We start from the raw sequence: 17,958 nt of genomic DNA, 5'->3' as shown, positions 1-17,958 counted from the left end.
GAGCCAGCGTGTTCCTGCAGCGCTGCCGCAGCGGCGGGCTGCGGCGTTATCTCCCTGCCGCAGACACGACCGAGACGCGGGGAATGCGAGCTGCTTGCCTAAACCCGCAGGGGAAAACGCCAGCAGCCCGCAGATTAAACGCTCGCTTGCCAAGGCTGCCTCCAGTGCCTCGGCCCGGCGGCATCCCGGCAGCATCCCGGCACAGCGGCACGGCACAAGGGCCCTCTCGCCCTCGGCGCGCGTTGCAGGAGAAGCCCCACCGCATCCCGGCTCGCAAGTTTTCCCCCTCGTTATCTTCCCAGCCTGCAGGCGACGAGGGACCGTGGGTGGGTGCGAGCGAGGGACAGACACCAGAGCAGACGAGGGGGCGGCAGCGACACACGCACGCCCGCCCGCGCGCGTCCTCGGGTGCCGCGGCACGGTTCAGCCTCGCCGCCTCCTCCTGCCAGGCTCTGCCGCGCATCGTGCCGGGACTCGTGCAGGAGGGCCCTGCCGCTTTGCAGGCTGCTCCCTGCCGCGGTGCCGTGGCCTTGCCCTCGCCACGGCCTTGTCCTCGCCGCGGCACAGGCGCTTCGCGCGGGAACAGGCCTCCCTCGCTCGGCTCAGCGCCTGCAAGACGGCCCCGGCCCCGGGTTGCAAACGCAAGCTCCCCTCCCGCTCCCGAGCGCAAGGCTGGTGCACCACGGTGCCTCGCTGGGGAAGGGGCGACGGAAGAGCACGGGGCGGATGCTGGGTGGGTCGTGTCAGATGTCTCGGCTAACGCTGCGGGAGAGGGAACCGACCGGACAGCAACGACGGTCCCAGTGGGGACACGAACGGCAGCAATGATGGCAAAATAATGCCATCAGCATCGGAGCCACGGGCCAGACCTGGCTCAGCCTCGCTGGGCCCTCGGGGCCCTCTGGAGCCTCATGCTGCGAAGCCGCAGGGTCCGGGGACACCGGTTCAGAGCCCGTGCACGTGGCAGAGCGACCCGGGAGACCCAAGACGACCCTCCGCGGGGACATGTCCCCTCTCCCGCCCCGGAGAGGCGCGGGGACGGGCTGGAGGAGACCAGGGGAGGAGAGGAGAACGAAGGGGGAAGGGAGGTGGCGAGCCGGCCGGCGAGGGAGGAGCAGCGCGCGGTGAAGCAACATCCTGTTTGCAGCAGCCCGGGTGCCGGGGGCCGTCACCGCGCTGGGCGCAGGGGCGGCTGCTCCGGAGCCGCGCTCACGCAAGCCGCAGGTTTTGCAAGGGAAGAAGCGAGCGGCTCCCGGGAGGGGGCTGTGGGGAGCTGCTTCCCTGTGCCCGCGGAGCCCTGGGCAGTGGGGCAGAGCCGTGCATGCGTGCGTGCACGCGCGGTACCCAAAACACTGCCCACGCTCGAGGCTCCCCGACTGCCACGGAGCACATCCCTATCCCTGTCCCGAGCGCCTGCATCCCGGGAACGGGAGAGCGTGGGGCGGAGAGGGAACGGCTCCAGGGCAGGGGCGGAGAGAGAACGGCTCCAGGGCAGGGGCAAAGCCCGACAGGACGGGGCGACCTGCAAGCGGGAGGGAAGAGGACGTGGGAGAGCAACGCGCAGCCGGGAGGGGGAACACAGGTCACCCGGGGCTGCTGCTCGCCTTTTCACAGCACAGGCAGAACAAGAGATGCAGCAACACCAAAGCCGCCTTGCTGACACTTTTCTCATACCATCCACTACAAAATTAACCATCTGGAGATGCTTAAGTTACTGCACAGGCTGAGGGTTTCTTTCTCTTTTGGGGTGCTCCTCCCTCCATGCCTTCCCCAAAGCTCCTCTGCAGCAGCCCCTGCCCGAGCAGGCCAGCCGCCCGCCCCAGCCCCCGGACGGCCACCGCCGCGGTGGCACGGCACGGAAACGCGGCCGCGGAGGGGGACGGCAGCGCGAGGCGTCGCGGGGTGCCGGCATCTGCTCCGCGCGCCCGGCCGGCAGATGCGGCGGCTATTCAGCCTTTCAGGCGGGGACAAAAGCCCGCGCGGAGCACAAAGGCGAGAGCAGCCACCTGCCAGGGCCCGCGGCCGCCCGGGCGCCCCGCCAGCGCCGGCCCCTCCGCCGCCTCCCCGGGAGGGGGGGAAACCCGCTTCCCCGGAGCAGAGCGCGTCCCGGGCGCCCGCGGGAGCCCCACGCACGGGACGATGGGGCGAGAGGGGGCAACGCCGGCAGTGAGCGGGACGGGATGGTGAAAACCCATCCAAAAAAAAAAAAAGTAGAAAGACAAGATCCAAGCCAGGTGCGAGGACCTGACGTGTGCACACCTCCGCGCGGAGCACGGAAACGCGAAGGGCCCTCCCGTGCCTCAGTTTCCCCATCTGCAAAGCACACGCAGATGCATCCACTGCTCCATCCGCCTGGGAGAGCCAGGAGCTGCGCGGGGACAACGGCGCTCAGCGAGGGGACAGGGGACACGAGGCCTCGGTCTCTGCTCAGCAGGGACGGAGATGGGAATGTTTCGCCCCCGCTTTGCAGGCGGCTGCACCGGGGACAAGGCGAGAACGGGGCACTGCACGCTCCCGGGGGGAGGCCCTGGGTCAGAGCTTTGGGGCGGAGGGAGAAGCGGCCCGGGAGCAGCGAAACCCCCCGTCGAGCACCTTGGAGGACGGCAACCGGACCCGGAGAGACTGGCGGGGAGGGAGGTCCTGGGAGCGCTGCGAGCGGGCGCCGCGGCACGGGGGGAGCGGGAGGAATGCAGGAAATAGGCGACCTGTTGTGTCACCGGGTATTTATAGAGCCGCGCGGAGAGCAGCTGATGGGCGGCAGGCGGAGGGGAGCGGAGGGGAGCAGAGCGGAGCGCTCGCCCACGGCCGGGTGCAAGGCTGCGGAGCCACGCGCCCACCCCGGAGGCCTCGAGCCCCGCGCACCAGCACCGCCAGCTGTGGCTCCCGCCCTCCACATCTGTCCTGGCCCTGGGTGGATCTTCCCCAGCGACGAGGGCAAGAACAGGGGCAGAAAAATGCCCTTTGGGGCAGGCAGAGCTCGTTGCCATCACCAATCCCGAATAATTCCCAAGCTAGGACACGCGCTGGCAGGAACAGCCGGCGCCGACGGTGGGATGGGGGTCCGGCGGGGGCCACCGCAGCCAAACGCCCAGCCCGGCCCTTCCGAGACGCGATTTCCTCCCAGGAACAAACAGGCCGGCTCCTGCCCGCGTTGCTGCCCGCTACGGCAGCGATACGGCACCGTGCCGCATCCCCAGCGAAGGGAGCCGCGGCCACCGGCACCGTCACCTTGGCCCTTTCACCTGCACCACGGAAAGCGAAAGGAAAACAAGAAATGAAGGGAGGATGATTGTCTTCGAGGGAAACGCACTATGCTTGGCTGAGGCCAGCAAACCCATTTCGTGCTGAAGCCCTTCATTCCTACCTCCTCGCAAAACCGAGCCCCTTCGAGGCTCGCCCCCTCCCCGGTACCCAGTGAGATTTCCTGAGCTTGCAAACGGGAAAGCACATGGAGGGCTTTTACAGTAGGAAGTGCTTCACGTTTACAGGTGTGCTTAATGCAGGAGTAAACACTAACGTAAACCATTAACTCAGCGGCGACCCGTGTACTTTGCACTTCCCTTCCAAACGCACGCACAGCGCAAAAACCAGCCGGGAGCGCGGCAGCATCGCCCCGCGGGCTCGTGCCCCCGGCTGCCGGGCTTTCCCCCACGCGGCCAACAACACGCGCCCGCTTCCCTTCCCCACGGATCTCGGAGCAGCAGGAACAGATGTGCACGCATGTACATGGAGATGTCTTTAAATACACGACGCCCCTTCGAGGGGGACCACGCTCCGCACGCGGCTCTCCCTGCAGGGATGCTCGGGGGAACGACCCGCGCTGGGCGGGCGGGCGGACGCTCCCCGCTTGCCCATCCCGCCGGCAAACACCCAGTTCATCCCAGAGGCTGCCAGGGAGCCGGGGCTTTTGCTGCAAGCAGGTTTTGCTTTCCACAGCGGGGAGGCCGAAGCAAGAGCACTAGCGGGATTTGGTAGTGCCCTTTCGTCTCCCACGACCATGCGTCCCCCCCGAACCGCAACGGCAAGTACTGTAGGTGAAAGCCTGGATTTTGAAGCAATGCAATAAAAGCAAGCAAGAAGCCGCAAATCCTCACCAGCAGCGGGCTGCCCGCGCTTGCAGCTCTCCCCCATCCCCAGAAGCGGCCACAGAGTGATGGAAACCGCTCTCGCAGGAGAGACCTCCTTCCCTCTCCGCCAACCCTCTCTGAAGCCTGCTCCCATTACAGGTTCTCCCTAACAAAAAGCACCGTAGAGCAGCGAGTCAGCAGCACAGGCATCACACGCCTGCATCTTTTAAATATGCAATTAAAGCGTACGCATCCTGGGAAAGGTTTGCTGACCCCCTCGGGGATGCCCGGTACCCCGCTGCCAGACAAGTCCCACCACCCAGCCCCAAGGTCGCAGCTCGCCGGGCGCTTCGCAGCGCAGCGGGCAATGGCGAGAGCGTCCCGGGGCAGCGGCGGTGCTTCACCGAGCCTCAGGGCATGGTCAAGCCAGGGAAACCGCTCCCAGGTCTTGTAAGACTTTAAGCTTCCACAATCCCACTTATTCACGGGAAGGGCTTAGGGCCGGGGGACGCCGGACCCAGGCAGCTGCCAGACAGTCCGGCCTTTGTGCTGCTCTCAGCTGCCCTCCCAAAAAGCCGCTTCCAAAAGTCCCGATATTTCTCCAAATGCAAATCCCTGCGGCAAGAGGCGGCACGGCACGCTCATCCGAACCGGGCGTGTTGCTACGGCCCCCTCGGGCGCAGAGGCTCGGCCGCCGTCACGAGGGCTGCACTAACCCCTGAGTCCGCGGCGTCCATTTGCTAAGTGAGGGGGAGAGACCAGGTCTCCCATCCTCTGTACGAAGATGGACATCACTAACCCTCAGTGGCCCCTCTGCAAGGGAAACAGGCCAGCTTTGCCCCCGTCTTCCCTACAACAACGCTCAACGATCTGCCCAGGGCTGCCGAGAAGGTCTGTGCCAGAGGCAGGCACCAAACCCGGTGTTTCCTGCTCTCAGCACCCTCCGCCCAGCTGTCCTCTCCCCGCAGCGCCCCGAAGCGCAGCGACCGGACAAGCTGCCCTTCCTAGGTAAGGCCAGTTGCCTGCGAGAGAGGTTAGTTTTAATTAGCAATAGCCAGCCTGAACGGAGCTAGCCCGCTCCAAAAATTCAAACTGTACAGCGTTAGCAGCCAGAAGCTTTGGAAACCGTCCCCTCCGAGCTGTCATCCCGCGGGAAGGGGCTCTGGCTGCCCACTGCGGAAGGGATGCACCCGGAGATCCTCTCTGGGGTCCCCTGCCTGCCGGCCCCGCGCACAAAACACGTTCCTCGCTCAGCCCCAGGAGTTCGGTAACTAAAACCCTCGAGGCAGCGTTACTGCAGCTCAGCCTAATGCTCCTTCCCGGCGACGCGCGCCTGGTTATTTCAGTTCAGTCTCTGGACCGATACGAGTACGAAATGGATGTTGTCCTGGTGAAAGCCGCATCCGCGGGACCTGCAGAACAGAGGCTGTCGCTGCTGCAAGCGCCGAGCAAAACCCATCGGCCAGACGGCAGCGGGGTGCTGGGAGCCGAGCTAGAGCGCAGCCAGAAAACTCTCCTCGCCCTCACCAGCTGCATCTAGCGAGGCGAGATCTGCCCCTAAGGTCCTCAAGGTAAAACCCATAAATACGGATACACGCGTGTGCCAGCAGCACGCACGGCACGGTAACAGCTCCGAAGCTCCGCGTGCCATCGCACCAGCCCAGCGCAGAGCAGAGAGCAGGTAAATCTGCTCCAAAGGGGCCCCGAGCAGGCAGCAAGTCTGGCTTTCGGCCCCGCCGCCTCCCGGCAGCCCAGGAAGGTGCCAGAGCTGCTCAGCAGCACGCAGACCACATTGCGATCGGTTTATGAATTCCCCAGCGCATTACTCACCACGGCCTCCATCGCACTAGCGTCGGCATCTCCAACGCCACGTGCCCGTTTGCTTCGGGGCAATGAAGGGAGGGGAACGACCAGGCCGGGGGGGGGAGCAAAGGTGCTCAAAGCGCTGCTCTGGCACAACACGAGCCCCCGAGCGGTTCCAGCGGAGCGGCGAGGTGCGGCCAGAGCCCCCGACCAAGGGCCGCCCGGAGCCGGCTGGGCAGCGGCAGACGCGCTCGGCGGCAGAACCAGTCCCACCACCCGGATTCCTCCCGAAATCCGGCCGCCGGCTGAGTCACCGCCGCGCTACGAGGGTGATGCTGCTCCCACAAGCGCACGGCTGTTGGTGCTGGCAGGGGCTGCTGGAAAGCCTCCAGCCTTGCTCACCCCAAAACGCCACAGCCGCGGACTCGCAGGAGATAACCCGGGAGGCTCCCGGCGAGCCCTCCCGCTCCGGGGAAACGCCGGCTTGGCGGAAGGCAGCCGCCGCAGCAGAGCGCCTTATGCAACCGCCGTCTCTGGTTTCAGAGCAATCTGCCCCACGTAATGGGCAGCCGACGTTGCGAAATGGGTGAAGAAGGGGAAAAAAAAAATAGTCAGTCACATCACAGCCTGGAGGGGAGGGAGCCGGCAGGAACAGGCTCTTAGGGGCCGGGAGCACCGCCGCGTGCAGCCGCTCCGCGAGCCGCCGTCACCAGCCCCGGCGATGCCTCCCGCCGCCGCGGCCCCCGCTGAAAGCAAACGCGATTCCTGCCCCTTTGCTTCGGCAAGCGGATATGCGACCATGAGAACTGCTGCGAAGCATCCTTAAGCACCGAGATGGGAGATGCAATCGGGCTGTTATCACCACTCAAAATAAAAACGCATCCCTGCCAGCGGGCCAGGATTTTGGGGGTTGTTTTGAGCGAGGCCGAGGAGAGCACGTACGCTTCCCGGTTTGCTCGGTTTGGAGCGCGCATGCTCGTCCCCCCCAGCCCAGCCGGGAGGAGTCGGAGCACCCGGCGCACTGCTCCGGTTCCCGAGGAGCGTCGCTCAGACCGGGCTCCCGGCCGCGCTGAGAGGAGCAGCGATCCGCAGCTACCGGAATTCCAGCCGATGGGACGCACTGCCAGATTTCCCCAGCTTTTGTTCCAGCCAGATTTCCCTGAAAACACACGTTTGGCAGGAAGTCCAAGGAGCCTTTCGAGAGGCTCTGTGCTGCGTGTCCCGGCCAAAGGACAGCCGGGAGGACAAGGAAGAGGGAGACTCGCCGCGTGGTGGACTGGAAACGCTCCTACCCGATTCCCTCCCACAGAAACCTGGGGACGAGCTTGCCAGGGCACTGGGAGGGAGTTTGATGCCTTCACCCGCCTCATCTTCACCCAGAGAGCAGACGGCAGCAGACCCGGCATGGAGAGAGCAATCACGCAACCACGTGCCACCATGGTCCCCGGAGACCGTCCCACGGGTGGGCACCGCGGCACGGCTCACGGGCAGGAGAGGACACTCGCTGGCAGGAGGTCCCGGTGTGGCGGGGCCCCTTGCCTTCCCCAGACCGTGTCCTGACCGCGGCAACTCGTCATCCTCCACCACCCCGAGGTCTCCTGCTCCCACCCTCCGGCACAGCCCTGCAGCTAGCAAATGGCCCAGGCGCCCGGCTCGGGCGTGCAGTGACATATCCCTTTGGACAGGGACAGCACCGAGACCTGCCACGCTGCTGTACGCATCGAGCCTGTTTCAGCACAAAAGGCACACGGTAACCACGATCCTGAGCCCAATCTATGCTCCTACAGACTAGAGCACCCAAGGAGGAGCAGCAAAGTTAATCACGATGAAGAAAAGTCCATCCCTCCGCCGATCCCAAATCTGTATCACAAGCCGGGCACGGATATCTTGGGAGAGCAGAGCTGCGACGTCGCAGCCTGGCTGGGAGCCCCAGGAACATTCAGATCTGGGCTTGCGTTTTGAACTTTATCTCTAGTTTAGGCTACAGCTTGCTGGACAGCCAGGCACATGCTCACATGCATCCCTGACGCCAGCGGCTCAAATAATCTCATTACATATGACGGCAAACGCCGTGCCTGGCCCAGGCAGCTGCAGCCAGCCTGCTCACCTGCCCTCTTCCCTGGGAGAAAGTGCTCTGGCAGAGCAGAGCAACACACGGACGTAACGCGCGGGACGGCACCGTCCTCCCCCAGCAGCTCCTAACGTCGCCGCGTGGTCCCACCAAAGCCCGGAGAGGAGCCGCCGCTCCGGTCCCCTGCTCCCTGCTCCGCCTCCAGCAGCGGGTCCCCGTCCCACCACCGCTCCGACCGCGCGGCAGTCGCTCTGCCACCAACGTTTTCACGGTTCACAGCATCTGCAGCAAAATTCGTGTTTCGGGTCACCTCAGGTCGGGGGCATCTACACCAACCACACGCTCGTGGCCTTTGGTCCCTGCCTGAGGCCACAAAGGAAACACAGCTAAAACAACAGTTAAACCCGCTGGCCACTATAGTCCCTACCCTAAACCGGTGAGATCTTAAAAGGTTGAAATCTTTGAAATGACTCAGTCCGTAGGTGTAAGAGCAACAGCGTAACAGGCTGCTGAAGCTGCCTGCGTTCAGACTCGCTCTCGCCTATCCTGCTGTAACCCCGGCGAGCTGTTCCCGTCCACCTCCTTGGACAAACCGGACACGGACTGTTCCCATCCGGAGCCCGGCCACGGCTCCTCTCTGCAGGCGCAGAGCATGACCTGCAGCCAGTAAACTGGAAACGGGAGGCCAAATTTTGCAGGACAAACTGAGGTACGTGCACAACCTGCGCGACCCTCTCAGCAGGAACTGGAAGACCCAACGACAGACTAAAAACACGGCGCGTCTCCAGCAGCATCCGCGCTCTCCTCGCTGCGGGCCCGTCGCGCAGGCAGGCTCCAGGACGGGGGCTGGAGCCACGCAGGCTCCTCCGGCAAAGCCGTACCTTCACGGCCAAGAGAAACAGCGGTTACGACGTCCTCTGCACGCCGCGCGCGAAGGCTCTGCAGCCTGTGCATGGGGAGCACCTCTCCCGGGGCACCCTCAGGTCCAGGGAAAGTGCTTTTTAGACGTTTCAGCATGCCGGTCACGAAAGACGAGCGGCACCCCGGGAGCCGAGGAAGCCACGCGCAGCGGGATGTGGGTCTTAAGTGCTTTTAAAATGCTGCGCTCCTGTGCTCCAGAGCTATAGGGCAGGAGCAGCCTGCGAGTCCGGCCAGGAGAAGAGCAGGAGAGGAGGGCGGCTCCGCTCTCCCAGCACACGGATGACCTGGCCGCAGTCCCACGCGCTCGCCTCAGCACCACGAGGACATCGCCGGCACCGGCCGAACAAGCTCTTAGGCAACCCACCATCCCCGCGCCGGCAGCGTCCCCCCGCTCTGCCCACCGCCCCCCTGCTCCCCCCTGCAGACGGGGCACGCGCAGCGAAGAGCATCGCCAGCCACACGTCCCTGCTGCCACGTGTCCTCGCTGCGTGTGTCCCGCCCCCGTGACCGCTGCCAGCCCCGGGGGTGAACGTGACAGCGCGACGGCTCCAGACAGCTCGGGAAGGTTAACCTCAACGCCTAAGAAAGCTCAGTTTCGCAACTGATTTTAAGGTAGAGAGAGGCCACCGAAAGCTGCGATTAAGTGCCAGCCGTTACGCAACGGTCTTCGTGGACCCACACCCCAAAACTTCCTTCTTCCAGAAGCGGAAGCCTGCAAGCTCAGCTGGCCCTCAAGACGCCTCTCCCGGTTCTTGCTCCGCTACCCAAAGCCCCGGCCGCACGACGGGGAGAGACGACCGGCCCGGCTCCCGCGACGCCAGGCACCGAGCGCAGCCGGCGGGTCCCCAAAACTCGGAGCCGGCCGGAGGAAAGGGTTTCTCCATGAGAGAGGGGCTCTTTCCTCCCAATCCCTCGATGCGGAAGCAGCAGGCAAATCGGGGAAAATCTGCTAGGTTTCATTTTGACGCAACATGAAAAGCAGCTGAGCGTGGAAATCACGGGGCAGAGGTCAGAGGGCCTCCTGGGACCGAGCGTGCCGGCCAGGACAGCACCGGGCCCGGCGTTGTCCCACGTGAGCCCCAACAGACACAGACCAACGGCTTTGGACAGGGAGAAGGCTGCTCCGCCGCTCCCCGGCGTTCGGACGTCCAGGTGAGAGAAGACAACCCCAAGATCCAAGAGTGCCACTCTGGCAGGTCTCGAGAAGAGACAAGTCACCAGCTCACTCTTTCAGGGCCTCCTAAGCGCGAATTTTTTGTGTTTACTTCAGCTGTGCCTGCCTACCATCTAGCAAATGCGCTTAGAGACCTGGCTTTCAACCTACACAACTCCCAGTGATTATTTATTTATGCACTGCTTTACATACGCACGCTGCTTCAGAACAGGCGACGTGTCCAGCCAAGCCCGAGTCCCCACACCGCGCTGCTCGCCCCCGAAGGCGCAACCAGCACCGCGCAGCGCGGAGGCGTACGTGACATAAACCAGGCTTTCCCGGAGCAGCACGCGGGCAGAAGCCTTGCTGAAGGCCAGGCAGGAGCTCCACGTGAATGGTACGTTTATCACTTTACCGGCCAAATTTGTCCACTTATCGCCCAGGCTAAGGCTGTATTTTCTGCCTGCCAAAGGCTCCCGCCGCCGCGCCTACGCGGGACGCGCTGCCCAGGACGGTTTCAAAGCACCGCGTCTGCCAGAAGGCCAGGCTGGCCCTGCGGTCAAGACCAAATGGCAACTGCAGCCATCAAAGTGCGGCTCCAAAGCCTTTCTCCATAGGCTTGGGCCACATCACTGGAGAGGCCGAGTACCTTGGGGAGGATGGGAAAATGCTCTGCAGCTCCTGGTGGGCACAAGCCGGAGGGGAAAGCCTCAGGATAGGGCCATCGCGCAGCATCTTGCCTGGCTCCGGCGGGATGGGCGCTCACGAAGGACCTCACCTCGGAGCATCTCTCAGCCTCTCCCCTCAGCCCTGCTACTTGCTGACTGCGGGACCTTGAGTAGATCATTGCATCTCAGTATCCCACACGTGAAAATGCAGGAGCCAGCGATCTTTCACAAGACCTACGATACTGCTAAGAGGAAGAACCCGGCCGTTTCCTGAGCACGTGCCAGAGCAGCAGTCAGCCCCCTGCTCCCGGGCTTTTATCAGTTTATATCAGTTGCAGATTTGACTGCTCAGCCCACGTTACATATTTAGAATGGATTATGTAAATCCTCAGTCATTTAAACAAACTCATAATCCAAGCCAGTAAACCCTTCTGGTCAATGAGATAATAAACCACTGCCTTGGAAAAGTCCCTGTGATGTCACTATACTTTCCATAGCTTTCAAACCATGAGTTGCACAAATGGCCACACGGAAGACGTTTTTGGGTAAATAAAATAAATGACAGAGTTTAAAAAAAGAAAAAAAAGAAAAGAAAAAGGTGCTTTCCTCCTTCGAGCACCTCTGTAAAGCCTCCTGGCCCCGGCGGAAGCGGGAACGCACAGCAGCGGCTGCAGGACCAGGCTCACGGCGGAGCTCCGCGGCCAGGGAGCACCATCGCCAGCCCCACGGGAGGCACCGACTGCCTCGCAAACGCAACACGGGGCGGAGGAAACGCCGGAGCGTTCTCCTCATCTCCCGCGGATCAAAGGCAGGGACGAACAGCCCCTTGCAGAGACCCCGCAGTTGGCGTCGCTCACGTAGCAAAGCTAAAAGCAGAACCCGACTCCGGCAGCTAATTAAGGCTGGAGGGGAGCAGCACTGCACTGTGCTCCACAACGTCCCCCACGCAAACTCCGGCAGACAAATTACACGCTTACGGAGACAAAAGACACCGACCCTCTCTGAATCGGCGAGGTAAAGGATCGCCGAGCTGGGTACCAGGCTCCAAAGAAAGCCAGAATTCCTCAAATAACCGCTCGCGCTCACCGCGGGGCAGATTGCGGAGCTCGCTCAGCCCACCCACCCTTCACTCCCGTCTCTAAAGGCTGGTGAGCAAGTAAAAGCCCAGAAAGAGTTTAATGAGCGTTTCAGCCGCACGAGAGCCGCAACAAATGAAAACACATCTTGCTTCTCAGCGCTCCCTCCCACGGCACGGCAGCAGCCGTGTGCCGGCTGAGGCACGGACGGACAGACGGCCACCGCCCTCCCGCCGGGGAGCAGAGGGTGAAAATGCAGCGGGCCGTCCCCCACGGACCACCACGCTCTTCGCTCGAGGTTCGCAGCTGGACGCAGCATCCGTGCGAGGCAGCATGGAGATGACCCGCTGGGGTCAGGCTGCTCCTACGCAGCCCGCCCCATTTCCACAGCAGACTTCGTACCAGAATAATGAACCGCAGGAGAACCGGGGCCTGCGCTCCGTCTCCACCAGGGGAACCACCGCTCGGATTACCGCGAGGGTGAACGCTGCACGAAGATGCTCGGAGCCGCCCTGCAGTTCCCGGGACGGCTCCCACGAGGCACGGATGGGTCCCCAGGACGCTCGGAGAGGGGGATGAGTTTGCAAGAAGTCTCCATGGCTTGCTAAGCTCTTCCACTTGAAGGGAGAGATGAGGATTTTCTGCTTTGAAGTTTGGGTTAGGAAAGTTTGCTGGTTTTTGTTCATTCATTTTAAAGCAAACCTTGCTCCGTGAAGAGCTCCACCAAGTGACATATGAGAGAGAAAGGAAAACATCCACTGTTAACTGACCCCCCATTCCCCTCCAATCTGGACGACCTGTGATTTCCTTCTAAGACACTGAATTAAGATAACATAAATCCAGTATTTTGTCTAAAGATTAGTCTTAAAAGTGGAATTCACAGCATGTGGCCCAGGCCTTGCTCCCCATCCCACCATCGCAATCCGCGTCACTTAATGCCAACAGCCTGACTGCAACAAAGCCAGGCAAAGTCTGCCGTGACCTACATACGGTAGGTTTGCCACAAATCACAAGCCTAATTTTGTCTGTTAATAAGTCACACCAAGGTACAAGGAAGAAGGGGGCAAGAAACCGCACCGACCTCGCATTTCGATGCCATTCATCACCTCGTCACGGCTACTACGTCCTCTCCCGCTAGACACCAAGAAGTCAGTCACGTCGCATCAGGCGGGGTCTAGTCGGTGGTGGCCTAAGCGCCGCGGCCAGCAGCGTCCCCCCTCCGTGGGGCTGGGGACACCGGTGGCCCCGAGGCTGAACTCGGAGGAGGAAGCACCCGAACGTGAAACCCTGTTCGGAAGCAGCCCCAAAGCCGGACCTGGCCCTGGACCTTCTGCCTCCTCCCGAGCCATTCATTCACCTTCTACTCTTCGGGTATTTTTCAATACAGAAAAAGGTTGTTTGTTTTTTTAAAGTTTGTTTGTTTTTTTAAAAGTCTGGGGTTTTTTTCCTAAGTGGGAAACTAACAACATAAACAGTAACAATCTACGAGGAAAGTGAAAGAACATCTCCTGGTTTTACCTAGCTACGGGGTAGCAAACAAAGCTACCATCCCTTAACTCGCGCAGAGCGGTATTTTACGCGCGTCTCCCACTGGGGAATCTCGCACTAGAAAGAGGAGAAATTGGCTGTAGCGTTTTTGTCGCTGCTGGAACGCCGCCTCCCAACCCAAACCCTCCCGGAGCACCGGAAAGGTCTCTCCAGGGACGTGACCCTCAGCACAACCCCGACCGAAACGCACCGCGCGGCTCGCGGGAGAGGTTTAACAACAGAAGAGTTGCACAAGATCCAAGGGGAAGCACAGCCGTGACCAGAAGACACCGTTAGCATTAACGAGACACACAACTGTTTCCCCTTCAGCGCAAGGCTGCACTAATACACGGCCTTTTGGAACAGAAAACACCCAGAGAAACGCTGCAAATGGAAAGATTTGCCGCGCAGGCAAAGCGGACGGCGTAAGACATTTCAGCCGCGGCTGCTGGCTACAGGCCATCCAAATTCTTTTAAACATCATCTGTAACCTGACGACTCGATGCAATCATTTCGGTACATCCTCCTTTAGGTCATCCTCTCACGCCGATGCAGCCTGTGAGTAACGCAGGTCTCCTAAATGCCTCTCCACCAGCTTCTAACGGAGATGTTGTCCTGCCCGCGCAGCAGGGGAGGGGATGAAGTCAGCAACCCCCCCCCCCCCGAGGCCGGGCTGGGCGTTTTGGTCCTGTCTCTGGGGAGGAATAGCCAAAGTTTGTAACTCGTGCTCGCCGCTGCCGGAGGGCCCTGAACCCGCCGCTCCCAGACCCCCAAGGCCCAGCGCGGAGCTTTTACGGCGCTGGGAGGGATCAGCCGGAGCAGCAGCTGTGCTGCTCTTTGAAACGCCAGACGGGCCGGTGGCTCGGCCACTCTTTTCCCTCTCCATCGGGAGAGGCGGAGAGGCCGGGGCAGGGGACGGAGGGACGAAGACCGACAATTTCCCAGGACAGAGGTTCAGCGTCGAACAAGCCTCGTCCTCCAAGAGCTGCAGATATTCTGCGCCGCCCTCACGCGTCGCAGTGTAAAATCCTACGTTACCAGACGCGTTTCAACACAGCCAAGGAAATAACGCAAATCGCAAGGCTCAATCCTGAACACGTCGGCCGCACCGCGCTCCACTGCTGGCAGGGCGACGGTACGAACCCAGGCTCCGGCCGTCCTAACCAGGGTTTTGACAGAAAGAGCCGGTTCGCATCCGCCTTCCTCGTACCTCACTCTGTCACCCTTCCCCTTTTATTATTTCAGGAGGGAAGTGCTGATAATCTGCAATTTAAACAGTTGAGTCCACTGCAGGCTGATGCAGGAGAGTGCATCTGCCAAAACAGAGGCCGTTTTTCAATTTTCTATTTCAAACCAGAAAAAATGCTATAATACGTGCCGTGAGTATATCATGGTGCAGCTAATGAAACACGTCTGTGTTTTTGAAGGAAAAGTCAAATTTCCATCAGCGAGCTGAGTAAGCCCCTCTCCGCCGGGCAGGGCACAGTCACCACCATCCTGTCCCCGTCCCACCTCCGCCCGCATCCCGGTCCGTACGTCAGAGACCCAGCGCTCATTCATGCGGGTTGGGAGCCCCGGATATCAACAGATGCCTCGCTGTGCCGACAGCAGACGTCTGCGCACGGATTTACGTGGGGGTGTTTTGTTGTTTTCCTTTTTTTTTTTTTTTTTTTTTTTTTTTAAATCCTCACGATTCGCAGGATAACGCCTAGGCTTTGAACAGCTAATGTGTGGGAGCAAATTGCATCCGAGACAGGGAACGCGCCGCTCCCCCGGAGCTGCCGCCGCACGCCGCGCCGCCAAGCCGCCCCGGGCCGGGGAACGCGCTCCCATCGCCCTGGGAAAGCTCCTTCCGAAGCAGAGGAGCTGCGATGATCTCGAGCACTTGGGGAGACGCTGTTTTTCTAAGTATCTTTCAAACAAAGCCCCGTTACGGACGAGGTGCAAACACAGCATCGCTCAACCTCCCCGTCCGAAGGGGGACGACGGGGGCTCGGCGTCGTGCGGGGTTTCGCGCAGCCCCGCCGGGCACCGAGCACCCCAAATTTTTTCTTGAAAAGCGTCATTGGGGCTTCGGGCTGAGCAGCCCGGCGGGGGCAGCCCCGACGCCACGGGGAGGGGCGGCGCGAGGAGCCAAGCGGAGCGGCCGGGCCTATTGTCCGGGCCGGCACAAAGCCCCGGCGCGACCCGCGGCCGCCCCCCCCCCCCGGCGCCCCCCCGGCGGGCCGCTCGCCTTCCAACCGAGCCCGGGGGCAGCTGCCTTCCCACGCCAGCCGGCAGCGGACATGTTCCGTCACCGCCAGGCAGGAGCCGCCGCGGCCGAGTGTCTCCTGCCCCTTTCCGCCGCCGCTCAGGACACCCTCCCCCCCCCCCCAAAAAAAGTTTAAAAAAATAAAGGAAAAAGGAAAAAAGAAAGAAAAGGAAAGGGAAAAAAAAGAAAAACACGCTACTCCGCCGCGGAGAAGCAGCGGCGCTCGCCGCAAAGCGCGGACGCTGCGGGGCCCCGTCGGGGCGCTCCCGGGGCGGCGGCGGCGGCTCCCCCCGCTCCCGGCCCCGCTCCCGCTCCCGGCCCCGCACCTTGAGGGCGAACTTCTCGCCGCTCTTCTTGCTGAAGATCTCCAAAACTTTCCCGTTGATGCCGAGCCCCAGCACTTGCGTGGTGACCTTGTAGTCGTCCGTGATGGCATTCTTCCGGATCTGCAGCGCCGCGCGGCCCGGGGGCGGCGGCGGCCCGTGGGGGGCGGCGGGCGGCGGCGGCGGCGGCTGCGGCGGCGGCGCCCCGGGGAAGGCGGCGGGCGGCGGCGGCGCCCCGGGCAGCATGGCGGGCGGCGGCGGGCGGCGTCCCCGAGCCCGGCGGCCGCCGAGCCCCGCGGAAGCGCCGCGAGCGGCGGGCGAGGGCCCCGGGGGGGGGGGGGGGACGGAGGAGGAGAAGCCGCCGCCGCCGCCCCCCGGCCCCGAGCGCGGCGACGGGAAGAGGAATCGCTCCGGTGCGGCCGGCTCCTCCTCCTCCTCCTCCTCCTCCTCCGCCGCCGCCTCCTCCCCCCCCGCGCGGCCCCGCTCTGATGTCAGCGCCTCGCCGCGGCCGTCGGGGGAGGGACGGGGCGGGGAGCGGCTCCGGGCCTGCGCCCGCGGAGGGGGGGGGGGCGCGGGCTGCCGGCCGCTCGGGCCGAGTTTTAGCGCTGCTTTTCCTTTCTCTGCCTCCCCTCGCTTTTTTTCTCCGAGGTTTTTTGTTTGTTTTGGGGATTTTTCTTGAGTTTTTCCCCCGGGCCGGGGGCGCCCTGGGCCCCCCCGGCCCGGGACCCGCTCGCCGCGGCGGCCCCTTCCCGGGGAGACACGAGGCGCGGAGCGAGCGGGCAGGGCGCCAGCGAAGGGGTGGGAAACCCTCCCGAAAGCAAAAAAAATAAGGGCATTCGGGTGGTAAGGAATTCCGCCCATTCCCACGTGCGGTGCAGAAGCCAGCGCGGACGCGGCCCCCCGAGGGATGAGGGGTCCCGGGGAGAAGCGCGTTGGCGCTGGGCTGCCGGGCGCCCGGCGAAGCCCCGCGAACTTCCCTGCAGCCGCAGCGGAACGGGGAGCCCGGAGCTTTCGTTTGGGAACGCAGGACAGGCCGCCTGCTCGTCACCGACCGTCCTCGCTTTCCAGTTAACGAACGCACGGTTATGACGTTCATTCCCACGTTTCCCGGCTCTCCCGCGGGAAGCAGCGGCAGGGGCATGGCGACACGCATCCCGGCCAGCACCGTCCGTGCCCGTCCCCACGCACGTCCCCACCGCGAGAGGCACCGACAGAGGGTCCCGGGGGACATGTGCCCACACCGCCAAAGCCCCCGTCCAGCCGCAGCAACACCAGCGAGTTCACGGGGCCCCCGGGGCAGAGCAGGCCGCAGAGACGGGACCTCCCCGTGCTACGTCCAACGCTTCATTTTCAGGTTTTGGCTAACGCAAAGCAGCAGCAGAAGAAACCGACCGAAGCGTTCAGGAGAGGGGACGCGCCACGCCAGGCCTGCGTGCACACCAAGTCCCCGAAAAGCGGAGAAAGGAAACCCCGCACCCAAAGGGGCAGGACGGAAGAGCCGACGGGGACCTCTGGGGCAGGTCCACCACGGCAGGGGACACTTCTGGGCCGCGTCTGCCAGCCCAGCTCCTGCGGCGGAGGAAACCCCCGCAGATGCGTTAGTCGAGTCGAGGGAAGCAGATAACAAAGAGAGGCAGCTCAGGCTTTCCAAAACCACCGTTGCAGCAGCGGCACCGATCGCCGTCAGGAGGCAGCAGCCACGGCCGCCGCGCGGACGAAGGAGCGGAGCGAGGTCCATCACCGTGCTCCCGGCTCCCCCAGCACGCGGCACCTCTCCGCGGCATCCCCACACGGGAGCGAGGTCCATCACCGTGCTCCCGGCTCCCCCAGCACGCGGCACCTCTCCGCGGCATCCCCACACGGGCAGCGGGTGGGCTCGGGGCTCGCGGTGCAGCTCCCCCGGGACCCGAGCCCTCTTCGCAAGGGGGTTGGGGCCGGAGCCGAGGTGCTTTGCAGCAACAGCTCATACAGAGCAGAGAGGCTTTAGAGCCACCACCACGCGTTGCAGGCTTCTCCCAGCGCTTCCTTGCCCTCGCGCAGGCCAGCGCCAGCCCGTCCTGGGAGCTGTCCTCGCCCCGGCTCGGCTTTGCTTTGCTCT

The 17,958-nt window shown here is 63.1% G+C and overlaps 1 protein-coding gene across 2 annotated transcripts in view; it reads right to left on the bottom strand.

The window, feature by feature from the left end:
- MAPKAPK2 (MAPK activated protein kinase 2) overlaps positions 1-16,318 on the bottom strand; it is a 29,125-nt gene extending 12,807 nt beyond the window's left edge. The window contains exon 1 of one of the 2 annotated variants that reach the window (XM_064498327.1): positions 15,864-16,318. In XM_064498327.1, the coding sequence (XP_064354397.1) occupies positions 15,864-16,106 (243 nt within the window). In that variant the 5' untranslated portion in view covers positions 16,107-16,318. Of the gene's footprint in view, positions 1-5,897; positions 5,925-15,863 lie in introns of those variants that run through there. The other variant, XM_064498328.1, reaches the window with a different exon arrangement.
- Between the last annotated feature and the right edge of the window lie 1,640 nt (positions 16,319-17,958).

This window comes from Dromaius novaehollandiae, chromosome 27, assembly GCF_036370855.1.
Source record: "Dromaius novaehollandiae isolate bDroNov1 chromosome 27, bDroNov1.hap1, whole genome shotgun sequence".
Taxonomy (NCBI): domain Eukaryota; kingdom Metazoa; phylum Chordata; class Aves; order Casuariiformes; family Dromaiidae; genus Dromaius; species Dromaius novaehollandiae.
Note: the sequence above shows the minus strand (reverse complement) of the source record. Positions and strands in the feature narration are given on the sequence as shown.